Below are 13776 nucleotides of genomic sequence, written 5' to 3'. Positions count from 1 at the left end.
GTGGTGGCCCCCCAATTATGGAATGACCTCCCTGATGAGGCTTGCCTGGTGCCAACATTGTTATCTTTTCGGTGCCAGGTCAAGACTTTTCTCTTCTCCCAGGCGTTTAACAGCATTTAACAACATATGCTAAGTTTGTTTGTTTAAACAACTGTTGTTTAAATGGATGCTGTTGTTTTATACTGTTGTTTTTATATTTTTGATGGTTTAAAATTTTGTTTACTTTTTTAATGTTCACTGTTTTTAACTTTTGTAAACTGCCCAGAGAGCTTCAGCTATGGGGAAGTATATAAATGTAATAAAATAAATAAATAAATAAATAAATAAATAAACTCATGGTTCAATGACAACCAACATTCAACCCATATTCCGCCCATACTCTGGCTTGTTGTAACTGCAAAACAGGATGGAAATGCTTGTCCCAGCATTAGCCTGGTGCAGGGATGGGGAACATGTGGCCCTTCAGATGTTGATAGACTGCAACTCCATCATCCTTCACTATTGACCATGCTGGCAAGGGCTGATGGAAACTGCAATCCAACAATGCCTGAAGGGCCACATGTCCCCCCACCCCTAGTCTAATCAAAGGAGAGCAAGCACAATCTAATTTAGAAAAGCCAATATCTAGAAGCTGAGAATGCCCAGATTCAAAAGAGTTCAGTAACTTCAGTCATTTATATTCAATAATTGTGTAGATAAACTTCCAACAGGTGCTTTTCAGCCCTGTGGCTTGCAAAATTCCTTATTTTGCACAACTATTAATTAGGGATGTGCTCCGCTCCGATTAGGAGCGTAGAAGCAGTAGCGGATTGGCCTGCTCCGCCTTACCCAGAGGCGGAGTAGGAGCGGACCGCGGACCCCCTAGAAGCAAGGCGAAGAGAAGCGACCATTTTTCGGAGCTCCGAGTTCAGTCGGAGCGCTCCGGTCGCCATCTTGAAAACATTTCGCCATAGGATTGCATTGCGGCAAATAATCGCGCATAACTACGTTGTTTTTGAAGCTATCGTTCTGGAAATTCTTGTGCACAGAGAGTCGTGGATGGGGGTCATTTTGAGACCACTCTCACCTCTCTGCGTGCTGTGGTTCACGTGCAATATTTTTTTAAAAATCGGGTCAACCGCGGGGCTCAAACTGCGTTTCGGCTTTTCGCCCATAGGATTGCATTGAGGGAAAGAATCGGGGATAACTGGGGGGGGGTTTAAGCTATCGTTCTGAAAATTCTTGTGCACAGAGAGTCGTGGATGGGGGTCATTTTGAGACCACTCTCAACTTTCTGCGTGCTGTGGTTCACGTGCAATATTTTTTTAAAAATCGGGTCAACCGCAGGGCTCAAACGGCGTTTCGGCTTTTCGCCCATAGGATTGCATTGAGGGAAAGAATCGGGGATAACTGGGGGGGGGTTTAAGCTATCGTTCTGAAAATTCTTGTGCACAGAGAGTCGTGGATGGGGGTCATTTTGAGACCACTCTCAACTTTCTGCGTGCTGTGGTTCACGTGCAATATTTTTTTAAAAATCGGGGTTTGGGTTTTTTTTTTTTATTATTATTATTATTTTGGAAGCGATGACAGGCACATTCAACTCCCAATCCTGATGAGAATTCATCTCCTCAGAAAGCATCCTCCTCCAATCCCAGCGTTGGAGGGGGGACTAAGGCAGACCCACCCTGAGAACTTTCTGTTTTGTGTCTCTTTGTGGGTTGGCGTTCGTGGAGGGAACACTTACTTAGCTAGTGCTCCTGCTTTGGAGATAGATTAATTTAATATAGGTTTAGTTTGGCGCGTGTGTGTGTTTGTTTGCTTCTTTCTGACTTGTAGCTTAGTTTGCCCTGTGTTTTCCCCTTACTTTGATTTAATATAAACTTTATTTTTGAATTTTGGAGTGTGTGGTTGGGTTGGTTGCCCCCCCCTTCCCTGTATTAAAGCCTGACTGTTCTGCTTTTGTGAAAGCTTTCTTTTGAAAGCATACACACACTTTTTGTCCCATTTCCCTACATTTATATTCTTAAACATATTTTATTATATTCTTTCACATAGTCCATTAGTATATATTCTCATACATATTATATTAGTATTCATATTTTGTTCTTCTTATAGTAGTGGTTGGTTCTTTTTCCCCCTCCCCTCTCTTAAATCCTGATTGTGTTTCCTTCTATCTTCTATATACCAAATATACCAAAAAAATTGGATTCTCTTTTTCTTCTCTGTGTAACTTCGACGGAGTGGGCTGCTTTTGTCAAGTTCAACAGGCAGCCACAGATTGAGCATTTTGGGGAAAGCATACGCACACCATTTCCCTATTCTTAAACATATTATTATTATATTCTTTGACATAGTCTTAGTAGTCTATTAGTATACATTCTCATACATATTAGTAGTAGTATTCATATTTTGTTCTTCTTATAGTAGTGGTTGTCCCATTTCTTGTCCCATTTCCCTACATTTATTAGTAATATTCTAAAACATATTATTATATTCTTGTAGATATTCTTAGTAGTATATTCTCATACATATTAGTAGTAGTATATTTTATTGTTCTTGTCCCATTTCCCTACATTTAAACATATTATATTCTTCTTATACATATTCTTAGTAGTACCTTATACATAGTATTAGTAGTATTAATATTTTGTTAGTCATCATGAAAAGAGAAAGCAGGCGTGCTGAAAGCAGCAAGGCTCAGTCTGCCAGCAGGGCTTCCTCTCCTCCTGTGAAACTCAAACGGGCAACTCCTTGGCTGACTGCTCCAAAACAGAAGCAGGACAAGCAGCAGGCAGAGCCACTCTCTTCTGCAACTTGTGCCCGGCGTTCTCTTTTTGAGGGTGGGAATGGGAAAAGTGCCCGTTTGCAAGAGGCACGTGGCAGCAGTGCCATTAGAGGAGGAGGAGTATCCCCAACTCCTTCATTCTCCTTTCAGCCCACGAGCCCGCTGATGGACCTAGACGAGGTCCTCAGCACAGTGGAGGGGGGGGAGGAGGAGGAGGCGGTGGGCCTCCAGGATGTGGGGGCTGAGGAGGAGCAGCAGCAGGCCGAGGCTCTCTCCCCAGTCTCATCCCACACCCCTGTTTCTGTGGCAACACCAGAGAGCTCAGGCGGGCAATTGGTGGTGTCACCACAGAAACGAAAGACAAGCATCGTGTGGGACCACTTTGAGTTGGGAGCGGATCCCCGCTTTGCTGTCTGTCGCCACTGCAAACTCAGCCTAAGCAGGGGTTCATCGACAGGGCATTATGGAACCAGCAGCATGAAGATGCATCTTCATAGGCAGCACCAGGCGATCTTGCTGGGGAAAGAGGCGGGCAAGGCGACTGGTTCCAGGGGAAAGCCGAAGGCTGCTGCTGGCACTGCCACTCTAAGCTCTCCATCTCCCATCCCCACAAGGGTTAGGCAGGCAACCCTGCAGGACATGGGGTGGGGGAAGTATTGACCCACAAGATGGCGTTTTCCAATGCCCACCCAGGGTGCTACTGTGTTGGGGCATCTGCCGGGACTGACTCCTCCCCAATACTAGATCTATGACATGTCACTCTGCCTGCCCCTCTGCTAGCCTGTCCTCCTCGGTGACCGACTCGCTGGGATGGTTTGCGTTTGCAATGCGTGACTAACTGCAATGCTGGCTTAGAAACCAGCCATCACTTCCTTGTGCCCCCAGAAATGCCCGCAGCCTGCCTGCCTGCCTGCCCGCCTCCCCCGGGGTGCTGCTGTGGTGGGGCATCTGCCAGGACTGACTCCTCGCCTACTCTGCCTGCCTCTCTGCCCGCCTGGTGCCTGGTTTGCTCCCAATCGTCCTCCTCTGTGCCCCTCAAGGCGTAACTGCTGGCTTAGAAAGAAACAACCAGCCATCTTTGCCTCACTTTGCGCCCACTTATGGGTTGGTTTGCTATGCGTTAGTGCTCAAGCCATCCTTGCGGCACTACAATGCATGCTGCCTGCCTGCTTTCCATTGATGGTGCTATATAAATAAATAATAATAATAATAATAATTCTCCCCTTCCCGCCTTGCAGCGATGGTGTATGTGTCTTGCTTTGACTCAGGGGAGAAGTCCTTCCTGCGCTCACTTAGACTTTATCAAATTCAATAATCCCTTTTTCAAATGTGCCAGAAGATTTAGGGTTATCTCGTGGCATGTTGGGATTGCCTTGGAACTGGCCCCATTGAGCTGTCTGCAATTGCAACTTTAAATCCCTGACATACTGGAGTGTTCAAATTTCAAAAGTTCCCCTAACATCAGGGGATGATGGGATTGCCTTGAAACTTGGTGTCCATGGGGACACATGGGTAAGCTGTCATGGGACCAAAGGATAGGTTTCTAACGTGCAAATTGACGTAGTTGTAGAATGGGACTTGATTTGGGGTGAGTTAAAAAGTTTAAGCCGCGCCAAAAATCAGGGGATGATGGGATTTGCTTGCAACTTGGCGTGCATGTGGACACATGGATAAGCTCTCCTGGTGCCGAGTTTGAGGTTTCTAACATGCAAATTGACGGAGCTATCCCAAGGGGTGTGAATGGGGTGCCCGATTTTCATAAATTCCCCAAAAATCAGGGGATGATGGGATTGCCTTGAAACTTGGCGTGCATGTGGACACGTGGATAAGCTATCATGGTGCTGAGTTTGAGGTTTCTAACGTGCAAATTGACGTAGTTGTAGAATGGGACAATTTGGGGTGAGTTAAGCCATGCCAAAAATCAGGGGATGATGGGATTTGCTTGCAACTTGGCGTGCATGTGGACACATGGATAAGCTCTCCTGGTGCCGAGTTTGAGGTTTCTAACATGCAAATTGACGGAGCTATCCCAAGGGGTGTGAATGGGGTGCCCGATTTTCATAAATTCCCCAAAAATCAGGGGATGATGGGATTGCCTTGAAACTTGGCGTGCATGTGGACACGTGGATAAGCTATCATGGTGCTGAGTTTGAGGTTTCTAACGTGCAAATTGACGGAGCTATCTAAAGGGGTGTGAATTAGGGTTATGGGAGGTGCGTTAGAGGGTAGAGCCGCGCCAAAAATCAGGGGATGATGGGATTTGCTTGCAACTTGGCGTGCATGTGGACACATGGATAAGCTGCCCTGGTGCCGAGTTTGAGGTTTGTAACATGCAAATTGACGGAGCTATCCCAAGGGGTGTGAATGGGGTGCCCGATTTTCAAAAATTCGCCAAAAATCAGGGGATGATGGGATTGCCTTGAAACTTGGCGTGTGTGTGTATACGCCCATGAGGTGTCATGGTGCCAAACGTGAGGTTTCTAACTTCAACGGAAAAAAAGTTGTTTACTTTTTTAGCTTTCAATGCAAGCCTATGGGGGGGCAAAAACGGAGCTCCGGATCCGATCCGGAGCTCCGAGCGGAGCGGAGCGGAAGTGGGCGGAGCGGGGGCGGGGCGGAGCGACCCGCTCCGAAAAATGGCGGATCTGCAAGTGAAGCGGAGCGGGGGGTCCGTGCACACCCCTACTATTAATGGTTCAGGAGCTCTATTTATTTGGGATCTAGTAATCCTTTGTAGAATTCTGGCTGGCTCCAAGAGGTGGCGCATGCCAGGGCCCCAAGACCATCAGAGGGTCCACTCCCCCTAACAGTGCTACCATTTGCACTCCGCACACAGTACTCAAAAAGATCAGACGCAATCTAAAAGAATTCTCAGTTTTCGTTGTTTTCCAGGTTGGGCCTCCCACTGCAGCTGCCATGTCCAAGCCCCCCACCCCACCCCATCATAGAGCCAGCCATAGGATTGAAATGAGCTCAAAGACTACTTGATTTGTTCCCCACCACCCTACATGAAGCTGGAGCCTCTCAAATCAAACAATTCCAACAGATTATCTATTAACATCCAGATAATGTTCAACAACAAGCAGAGAACAAGAAAGGAAAAGGTGTACCATGCCAAGGGTACTTGTAGGACAAGGAATACGTTTTGATAAAATGCATCCATAGTGAAGCCGAGGTACGGTTGCCAACTCCTGGCTGGACTCTTCTTATGTCTTTCTCAGCTGCCTGGCCAGCAGAAGAGTGGGCTTTCCCCAGCAATACAACAGGTAAAGCTTCAACAACTGTTTCCCCTATTGTCAGGCAACTGTTAGTGGCACAGGAACCATGCCTTAATAATAGCTACCAACTCTAAAATAAGCCCACAAAACCTAAATGTCGAGTTCATGTTCATTCGGCTAAATAAGAATCCTGTCATGTACGCCCCTTCTGCTCCGGTGTTGGGACCAGGTGATGCAGAGAGTCCATCAGAAACAGATTCTGATTCAGAAGATGCCGAGCCAGTGGGGGAGGAAGTTCACACCGAAGAGCCTTCAGCTGCAAATGCGCCCCTCCCGGAGTCTGTCTCCTCAAGGCCAGATCCTATGTTCTCAGGAGACAGGGAGTCAACTTCCGGGGGTGAACATTCCAAAACATTACTAGATGCTAAAAATCGCCGGAAGTTAAAACATTCAGTGAGATTAGCACCAAAGAGACAGTCGGAGAGGTTGCGTGAGAAAGCGGTGATGCTTCCTCCTCCACCTCGAAGCTTGAGACATTTGAAAAACCTTTTCTTTCCTTTGAACAGTCAATTGTTTTGCTTAGTTGCATAGCATTGCCTAGGGGGGAGTTTTCCCATAAAAGTGCCTAGTTTGTATTACAGAAGTGTTAATTGTTTGCTATAGAGCTTTGTACATTAGCCCCAGGAACTTTCCTTAGTTTTGACTCCCTGGAGCCACTTGAGCAGCTACAGCCCAGGACAAATCCCAGTAGTGGCACATAAGTGTCAAAAGAGAAACAAGGGTAAATTAGTGACCATACGGAAGGGAGGGCAGGGCTCCTGTATCTTTAACAGTTGTATAGAAAAGGGAATTTCAGCAGGTGTCATTTGTATACATGTAGCACCTGGTGAAATTCTCTCTTCAACACAACAGTTAAAGCTGCAGGATCCCTTCCCTTTTTTGTATCTTGTCAAGAGGACAGAGTTCCTGGAGCTTTAACTGTTGTGATGGAGGGAATTTCAGCAGGTGCAGCATGACACCTGCTGAAATTCCCTTTCCCATGCAAATGTTAAAGATACAGGAGCCCTGTCCTCCTTTCTATATGGTCACCCTAGTTAAATGCATGGATGCATTTCTCTCAATGGCATGGCACTTGGGGAAGAGGGTTAAAGCCTTTCCACCTCTTCCACAATCCTGCTACAATCCTGCCTGTCCCACAAGTTGCTATTGGGCCTGGCTAGATCAATACGATATATTTTGCAGCCAGAGGCGAAAAACAAGATGGTACCCCTTTTCCATCCCATGTACAACTGAATGAACTGGCAATAGAACCTTGCTTCACCTGTGGTGATGGGACAGCAGCTCCCACTCAACCTGAAGGCAGCAGGCTAGCTGATGGGACACAGGGCAGGATGCTTGACATACAGATCTCTTTTCCAACACCTTGCTGCCACCTCCCAGCATCTGCCTCCGAACCTCTGGGAGCCAGGGTGGCCAGGTGCAAAAATATGTGCAAGAAGTGATTTCCCATCCACTCTCTATAAGAAATGGATTGGTTACAATTTTTAGAATAACATGGGCCACCACTACCCCTGAAATTTACCTACAAAAATTCTCTGAGTCAAGAGGCTCTATAAGACATTGGACAATACAAGTTTGGCCAAAGTTAAGAAGTTGGCCATACTAGGTTGCACCGGATATATATTTTTTATATAAGACTTCAAACAATAGGAGTTTATAACTACTATGACTGTGATCCTATACCCACTTACTTGGGAGTAAATGTCATTGAACACAATGCTGAGTAGCAATTCTGAGCAGACATGTATAGGAATGTGCTGTTTAGGAGCATTTCAATGGAAGTAGGACTTCAAACTTTTCTTCAGTCTCATGAGGCCAGAGTTAGTGGTTACATTCAACCCATTCTTAAAGAGTTATACATTAACACATCGGTTCAAGAGTGAATGCACTCTTAATGCACTCTTCATTTCCTTAATGAAGGTTAAGGAAATAACATATTTTTAGGAACAACCTCTTGGTGACAATAGCAGAAGGGAGCAGAGCAGGAAGTCAACATGTAGAATTTCACACAACTATATGGCCAATCGAAAGGTCTATACAAAATATACAAAAATAGATGACTACATAAATATCATGCCAAAAGCTCTAAAACAAAAGGAAAATTCCAATATAGGGGAAATAAATAAGTTGCTGCAATATTTGTGCTTGATTTGTGGGAATCAAATCAAGTACAAATATTGTAGTCTGACAGATACCAGACCACAGCTGATGCCGATTTTGCAAGTCCTTTGATGTATATTCTGGAATTTACTGCAATGCTACTGACACAAGTAAAAGTGTATAGGACTGGGTTTCATGTGATAAACTTTGGCTGCAATCCTATACCCAGTTTCCTGGGAGTAGGCCCCATTAAAATTGAAAGGACTTTCTTTTATGTAAACATGCATAGGATTGAGCTGTAAGGCTCTAATCCTAAACTCATTTATTAGGAATACACTTATTAGGATTGGGATGTACTTCTGTGTAATGGTGCATAGAATTACACTCTAAGGGTTAGATCACTCTTTCCTCTTCCTTCCCAAAAGGCTTAGAAACGAAGTTTCGGGTAAGTGTTAATACATATTGCCATTAAATTTTAAAGTTTATTTTCACTAGTTTTTTTCTAATGAAAATTCACAGTTATAATCAAAACCTTGCTGGTCTTGAAAATATGAGCACAACCTGTCATCTCTTGTCATAAATGGCCACAACTCATGTTAATTTTAGTGGCTGTTGCAAGCAAGACTTATCAAATACTGTATTGGTGTCAAGGTAATCAATTTTCCCATGACAGCCACTCATTGGGCAACAGCTTAATGGGACGTCCTCATCATGAATGCATGTATGATATGTAGCTTCTTATGGGCATTATCTTCATCACTCCCAAATCTGTTTATACAAAGTGGTCAGGTGCACAAGAGGACAGAGCTCCTGCACCTTTAGTAGTTGTATGGAAAAAGGAATACAAGCTAAATCTGTTGAAATCCTGTCCTCTAAACAACTGTTAAAGGTGTAGAAGCCCTGTCTAATTTTGCATCTGACCATCATAGGTTTTATACATGGCCATAAGGGTGTCATTTATTCATTTGCTTAATACCTCTTACTGATTTTGGGGTCTCATAGCTCCACAGACTCTGACGTTTGCAGACTCCTGTGTATCAGCTGAAGTTTATCAGAGAAACGATGATCCAGCCAAGGGAATGGCCTTGGCTACACTTTACTGGGCCTGTGCCCAATAAAAACAAATGGAGTATTGTGTACAAGGAAGACTTAAACATCCAGAGCAGAGCTACTGCTGAAGTCACAGAGTTCTGCTGCTAATCCAGAGTAAACATCTTCGTGGAGGGTGGAGAGAGGAGAGACATTTTAAGAATGCTTTTGAACAGTTGACAATTGGATTATGAGGACATAGGCCCCAAACACTTTCTAGAACTCCTCTGTTTTAAATCTTGAATTTTTCTCTTTTACACCAAGAGTTCTCTTTTTCCATTAGTTCAGCTGTCCTTAACCTGGTGCCTTCTGTATGTTTCATCTCCCATCAGCCCCATCTACTATCGCCAATGGTCAGGAATGCTGCGAGTTGTAGTCCAACTTCTGGAGGGCACCAGGCTGTGGAAATCTACACTAGATTATATGAGAACTATATCAAAGTAATTGTAAAATGATTAGTTTATCCCAAGGAGAGAGAGAGAGAAAACACTTTGTGCCTCTCCTTTTAGCCAAGCTGAAAAGAATGTGCTTGGACTTACCAGCTCACAACAGCATTTGCCTTATACTCATCAAACATCATTAACATTTAGCAGATCCTTTATTAGGTTTGACAACTCTCCCTCTCAGCCCCTCTGACACAAAGCAAGCCTGCCTTTTTCCTGTCCATCTCCCTTTATCAGGGGACTGATATGCAGAAACTCAGCAGGTAAGGCTTTTGATGGCATGGAGCTACATGCAATCACCTGCAATTGCAACACATCTGGAGTTCTTTTGCCCTAGTGCCTTCCAGATGTGTTAGTTTCCAACTTCCAAAATCCTCAGCCAGCACAGCCATTGAGGGCACCAGGTTGGGGGAGGCTGTTCTTAAAATAGTGATGGTTCTACAGCTGCATGACTGGGTGAAATGTGATAGGTGAAGCTCCACTCTACCCAGCATAATGATGAAGTCATAGGGAAAGCTTCACCTGTTCAATTTCCTTCAGGGTTAGAGATGTGAGAGACTTTCTGGGGGGGGGGGGGAGTTGGAAGCTCAACTTAACCCCCTTTCTCCTATTTTTAGAGAGAAGGTGATTGTTGGAGGATTTATGTTGGAAGCTGGCATTAGAATGCGCAGAGGGAAGCATTTATTTCACATTGCTTCACTATGGCCCAGATCTACACCTTGTGTCAAATCATTAGTAATGTGGAATAAAAAAGCAGGATATAACACTATGGAAGTGTTATGTGGAATGTGGACTGTGCCCCAACAGTTATCAGTGCACTTCGATACCACTATAAAGCAATAGTGTAAATCTAGTCTAAGAGTGTGGGTCACAACCCAGAGAATTGGGTGCCTCAACCCTTTGACAGCAGCAGAGATGCAAAGTAGGATATGGGACACAGCTCTTCCCATGCATTTCTCACACAGAGCTCCATCAGTTGAGTGTTTTATTGCACCCGCATTACTGGGGACTTGTGGTTTTTCACAGGTCCCTTTCACAATGTCTCACTCCCGCGCACCTCCCACCCCTTCTAGCCTTCCTCACGCCACAAAAACACACCCCAGTAAGTCCGACTTATTTTTAAAGATGGAGGTTGCCTCCATCTCCTGCTGTGTGCAGGAAAAGCATCGGGATCAAAACGGCCCACTGAATGGACCATGTGCAGGTTCTTTACTTCTTCTTTCAAAAGAGGAAGTAATGTGGGACAAATGTGCAGGCAGAGAAGCAAATGCAATTTCCCCCTGTATGGTGATGCTCACAGACTTGGCTCCGGTTTTGGCACCCGCAGGGCTGTTAAAAATCCAGGACCAGTTTCTGGGTCATAATTCGGCCATCCTAACTGTGCAGCTCTGTTGCAGTTATCGTGACAACATCATGACCGCCCCCCACCCCCACAGCTTTTCTTTTCTGGAAGGGCTCCTATGCCTTGAGCAGCCGTGGAATACTCATAAACTCAGCAGGTAAGACTTCCTCCTCATGCCATCTCTGTACTCCATTGGCCATAGGGGCTGGGGATTATGGAAGTTACAGTACAAGGCATCTGGAGGGCACCAGGTTGAGGAAGTCTGGTCTCAAGGCACTCATTCTTAACCCCATTCCCTTCGTCCTCCTATTTCTTTTGCCTGCAGTGTTTGCTCTACTATTTTAGGCAGAGGAAACAAAAGGACCAGGGGAGAAATAGATAGAGAACAACTACACCTGCTTGTTTTTGGTTAGTGCACCTAGTCACCCATCAAGACAGTATTTACACAGCAAAAGAGGGAAAGGCTGGATGTGCTGGCTTTGATTTAGTGTTCCAGGCCAGCCAGCAGCTGTGCTGGACCTTCCTAGTCAAAGAGGACAAGGGATCCTGCTAGGGCCAGGATGGGTGGCACTGTCCTGTCTAATAATAGGCTGGGGAAGGTCTCATTGAGCAAAAACCTGTGCAGTCTTGTAACTCTCAGTTGCAATAAAACTTCCTGCAATTCCAGTTCTGTGTTAAATCATACAGCCAGCATGGGAAACAGCTGTCTCTTCTGAAGACATCCTCTGCAGAGACTTCGGTCTGGCTCTGTGAGCTGGCAGCTTTTTGGCACATGATTTATTTCTAATTGCTTAATTATTCTTTAGAATCGTCAGTGTCATTTGGAAACCTCCATCATTATCACATGGATAGGGACATGATGTTTTCAGAAAGTCGTCATGCAGCATTATATTACAACATCTCATTTTCTACTGTGCTGCTTTTTTTAAAAAAAATGCTCTTGATTTACATATATGACATTGTATCGGTGCTCTTTTGCTCACAGCTTACTCAACCATGGATCAGAAGGTGGTGCTCATATGTTTATTTTATATAGTACGTTTATACTGCACCTTTCTTCCTTCATGGAACTCAAGGAAGCATACATAGGGTACCTAGGATGGTGTCTCCCATCCAGGCCCTGAACAGAACCAAACCTGATTAGCTTTAGCAGGTGGCTAGACCACGTCCTGGGACATATGCTGTCTGACTGCCCCAGAGTTATTTCCTTAGATCACAGCAGAACAAGACAACTTCCTTGGAATTTGCCATACAGAATCTGTACTGACCATATGAAAAGGGAGACAGGGCTCCTGTATCTTTAACAGTTGTATTGAAAGGGCAATTTCAGCAGGTGTCATTTGTATGCATGCAGCACCTGGTGAAATGCCCTCTTCATCACAACAGTTAAAGCTGCAGGCGCCCTGCCCTCTTTTGTATCTGGTCATGCTAGGCAGGGCTCCTGCAGCTTTTATTGTTGTGATGAAGAGGGAATTTCTCCAGGTGCTGCATGCATACAAATGACACCTGCTGAATTTCTATTACAACTGTTAAAGATACAGGAGCCCTGTTCTCCTTTTCATATGGTCACCCTAAGACAGAGGTACCTAAACTCATGTCTGCTTGGACATTATGGCTTGTGCCCCAATTACTTTTCCAAACTTTAGTCAAGTAGAGTTGGGCTGTAATAATTCAGTGGGAAGGGAAGAGAACTTTGCACTGCACATTCTCTCCTCTCCAAGTGTGTGGGGTGGGTGGGGGGAGAAGTCATAAAAAGAGTGAGGGAGCAAACAAGGTAGGGTTAATGTGTAAGAAATGAAAAGAGGTGAATATTAGTGAACAATGGTGAATGGGAAGCCCTGCATCATTTGAGTTAAAACATTTTAAAATTTATTTGGAAAAGGGAACAATGAAGGACAGTGAAACATTTAACAGAGGGCTCTTTGTGCTACCAGTCAGAAGGCATTGTGCTGCAATTCCCTCTTTTCTTCCTTAACAGATTTTCTGCATTAGGAGGGGGGAAGATGGAAAAATTGGTAGGAAAACAGAGGTGGCTATGAGTGGAAGAGGACAACATCTGGGCATCGCCTCCCTCTTGTAAAGTTCCATGAATGAAGTGAGGCGATGGTGCCATAAAGGGCTCATCTGGAAGCACACACACACACCATCGTTACTACTAGCATTAAAAGTCATCTTGGGAATGTTGGTTTCAGGAATCATCATTTTTGCAGGTTTTGGAAAACCCAACAAATGTAAATCAAGTAGAAATCTACTGTTGTAAACATCCCAATAGAACAATTGGCCAAAGTAGTCGAATAAAATAAATGTTTTACCTCTTTGACAGTTCACAGGTTCCAAAGCAACCAGGAGACAAACGGTAACAGCCAGAAGAGCATTCATGTTAATGGCACAGGGATGTGGCTGTGCTGATGATCACCACCCTGAATTCTTTGCAGTAAGTAGAGGGGTGGATTTGCTCCTTCTCTGAAGAAAGCAGGAAGGCAAAATGTGAAATCTGAACACCCAAGGTAAATTTGAGCATGCCTCCCTCCTAGGTAATAATCCTGGTAGATTATCAAACTCATTCATTGGAGGGTTGCCACTCAGAAGCAGCTATGCAAATCAAGCAGTTCTAGCACCACCTAAGTAGGGATGGAATTATTTTACCTGTTTCCTCTTTGCCCGTCCACTAGGTTTTTATGCAGTTTGCAGAACTGCAGTTTTGACTTTCTGGCATCTCATTAATGGTTTGGAAAGAATCCAGGGGGGAAAAGGAAACAT

At 44.7% G+C, this 13776-nt stretch overlaps 1 protein-coding gene across 2 annotated transcripts in view; it reads right to left on the bottom strand.

Annotated features, from left to right (window-relative positions):
* Positions 1-13538, bottom strand: part of PDZK1IP1 (PDZK1 interacting protein 1) — a 355951-nt gene extending 342413 nt beyond the window's left edge. For both annotated transcript variants that reach the window (XR_010026045.1, XM_063139340.1), the window contains exon 1: positions 13329-13538. Coding sequence is in view for 1 of the 2 variants with exons in the window: in XM_063139340.1 (XP_062995410.1) it covers positions 13329-13395 (67 nt within the window). In the remaining variant the exon portion in view is untranslated. The remainder of the gene's footprint in view (positions 1-13328) is intronic.
* Between the last annotated feature and the right edge of the window lie 238 nt (positions 13539-13776).

This window comes from Elgaria multicarinata, chromosome 1, assembly GCF_023053635.1.
Source record: "Elgaria multicarinata webbii isolate HBS135686 ecotype San Diego chromosome 1, rElgMul1.1.pri, whole genome shotgun sequence".
NCBI lineage: Eukaryota > Metazoa > Chordata > Lepidosauria > Squamata > Anguidae > Elgaria > Elgaria multicarinata.
This window is presented reverse-complemented; position numbering and strand designations above follow the sequence as displayed.